This window comes from Rhincodon typus, chromosome 44 (genome assembly GCF_021869965.1).
Source record: "Rhincodon typus isolate 14 chromosome 44, sRhiTyp1.1, whole genome shotgun sequence".
In the NCBI taxonomy this organism is placed as follows: Eukaryota; Metazoa; Chordata; class Chondrichthyes; order Orectolobiformes; family Rhincodontidae; genus Rhincodon; species Rhincodon typus.
Window position 1 is genome coordinate 1,207,318 of NC_063375.1, and position 2,799 is coordinate 1,210,116.

At 53.1% G+C, this 2,799-nt stretch overlaps 1 protein-coding gene across 1 annotated transcript in view; it reads left to right on the forward strand.

Moving 5' to 3' along the window:
• LOC125487718 (adiponectin receptor protein 2-like) overlaps positions 1 to 1,384 on the forward strand; it is a 6,177-nt gene extending 4,793 nt beyond the window's left edge. The window contains exon 5 of the mRNA XM_048619865.1: positions 1,149 to 1,384. Within this exon, the coding sequence (XP_048475822.1) occupies positions 1,149 to 1,277 (129 nt within the window). The 3' untranslated portion in view covers positions 1,278 to 1,384. The remainder of the gene's footprint in view (positions 1 to 1,148) is intronic.
• Positions 1,385 to 2,799: the final 1,415 nt, after the last annotated feature.

The following is a 2,799-nucleotide window of genomic DNA, read 5'->3' on the forward strand; positions in this document are numbered from 1 at the left end:
AGAGTACTGGGCTAATGGTAAGATTCTTGGTAGTGTGGATGAGCAGAAAGATCTCGGTGTCCATGTGCATAGATCACTGAAAGTTGCCACCCAGGTTGATAGCGTTGTTAAGAAGGCGTACAGTATGTTAGGTTTTATTGGTAGAGGGATTGAGTTTCGGAGCCATGAGGTCACGTTGCAGCTGTACAAAACTCTGGTGCGGCCGCACTTGGAGTATTGCGTACAGTTCTGGTCACCGCATTATAGGAAGGATGTGGAAGCATTGGAAAGGGTGCAAAGGAGATTTACCAGGATGTTGCCTGGTATGGAGGGAAGGTCTTATGAGGAAAGGCTGAGGGACTTGAGGCTGTTTTCGTTAGAGAGAAGAAGGTTAAGAGGTGACTTAATAGAGACATACAAGATGATCAGAGGATTAGATAGGGTGGACAGTGGGAGCCTTTTTCCTCGGATGGTGATGGCTAGCACGAGGGGACATAGCTTTAAATTGAGGGGTGATAGATATAGGACAGATGTCAGAGGTAGGTTCTTTACTCAGAGAGTAGTAAGGGCGTGGAATGCCCTGCCTGCAACAGTAGTAGACTCGCCAACTTTAAGGGCATTTAAATGGTCATTGGATAAACATATGGATGATAATGGAATAGTTTAGGTTAGATGGGCTTCAGATTGGTTTCACAGGTCGGTGCAACACCGAGGGCCGAAGGGCCTGTACTGCACTGTAATGTTCTATGTGCGTGCGCGCGTCTCTGTGCGTGGGCATCTCTGTGCATGTGCGCCTCTGTGAGTGTGCGCGCACGCGCGTGTCTGTGTCTGTGTGCACGTATGGCTGTGTGTGCGTGCGTGCACGTGTCTATGTGTGTCTTGGTGTCTGTGTGCGCGTGTCTGTGTCTGTGTGCACGTGTGTCTGTGTGTGAATGTGCATGCATCTCTGTGTGTGTGCGACTGTGTGCGGGCGTCTGTGCGTGTGTCTGTGTGTGTGCGGGCGTCTCTGTGTGTGTGTGCACGCGTCTGTGTGCACGTCTCTGTGCGTGTCTGTGTGTGTTTCTGTGTGCGCGCGGCTCTGTGCCTGTGTGTGTGTGCATGTCTAGCCCAACTCGTACCGAGTGCGAGTCTGTAACGCTGACACCCCCTGTCTCTCTGGTCTGTTCCAGTTCCACTCCCACCAGATCTTCCACATCCTGGTTGTGGCTGCCGCTGTGGTTCATCTGCACGGTGTCTCCCAGCTCCAGGCCTTTCGCTCGTCCCTAGGCGGTGGGTGCAGTTCAGACATGATGGTGTGATGCTGCTCAGGAGAGAGAGAGAGAGAGAGACACACACGTCAAGCAACCCCAAGGCGTATTTCTCCTGTCTGTCTCTTTAACACACGAGTACAGTTATTTTAACCAAAGCGCTGTCTGCCTGGTTCATTTATAGAGACCATTCCCAACCCAAAAATCCCACCTCGGATTTCTCCCCGAAGGTTACGCGTGGGTAATGGGTGAAACATTTCCTGGTCGTTCCCTGTCAGTTTCCCGGTGGGAACGACCAGCGCAAAACGCCAGGGGAAGCGTTATCGCAGGGAAACACAGACCCTTCGGACCTCATTCGAAGGCTTGCGGATATCTCTGAGGGTAGAGCCTTCTCGACCGCGCGCTCTCACAGTCACACAGCGCAGAAACAGACCCTTTGGCCCAACCTGTCCGTGCTGACCCATATACCCTAAATTAATCCTAGTACCGTTTACTAGCATTTGGCCCCTATCCCTCCAAACCCATGTCCCCATCCAGATGCCTTTTAAATGGTGTCATTGTACCAGCCCCCACCCACTTCCTCGTTCCATGCACGCACCACCCTCTGTGTGAAAAAGGTCCCTTTCCCCCTCTCCCCTTAAACCGATGCCCCTCTAGTTTTGGACCCCCCTGCCCCGGGGGGAAAAGACCTTGGCTATTCACCCTATCCACGCACCTCGTGATTTTATAAACCTCTATAAGGTCACCCCCTCAGCCTGCGACGCTCCGGGGAAAATAGCCCCCAGCCTCTCCCTGTAGCTCAAACCCTCCAACATCCTTTTCCGAGCCCTTTCCCAACATCCTTCCTGTAGCAGGGAGACCGGGATTGAACGCAGTATTCCCAAAGTGGCCTCACCGATACAGCAGCAACATGACCCTCCCGACTCCTACACTCAACGCACCGACCAATAAAGGCGAGCGTCCCAAGCGCCTTCTCCGCCGCTGCGTCTCCTCCCTTCGTTCGAACCGCAGTCTATCTTTCCCAAGTGGGACAGGCACGTTCCAAGTTCAGATTAGCCAAGTCTTTGTATATCCCCAGAGCCGGTCAGCCCCGGTGTTAGGAGGATACAAGAGAGTGTGTACAGGGGCACTGAGCAAAAGCGAGGGTGAGGGGAGAGACCAGGAGGAGAGAGATTGAATCAGTCTGTTCAGATCACAAGGGGTAGGGGGGTTGTTTAGCTTTTCATCAAGGCTAGGAAATGGGGAGGCATTCCCAGCAGCAGATGGAGGGGAAGGGGGTAGAGAACCAGAGGGGGAAACGGATCGAGGGGGAAGGGGGTAAAGAACCAGAGGGGGAGTCAGATCGAGGCGGGGAACGGGGTAAAGAACCAGAGGAGGAGACAGTTGTGGGAGAGGGTCCGTGCGGAGTTGCGAAAGATGGAATTTTATTTAGAAAAGTCTTTCCTCGACCCTTGGTCTCTGTCAGGGTGTCAGGGTGGGGGCTGTTCTGTAAGTGACTCGGAAAATCCATAAAGTTCCACCTTCCGATTCCCGTCTGTTTCTCAACCTGTCCCTCTCCTCTCTCTCTCTCTCT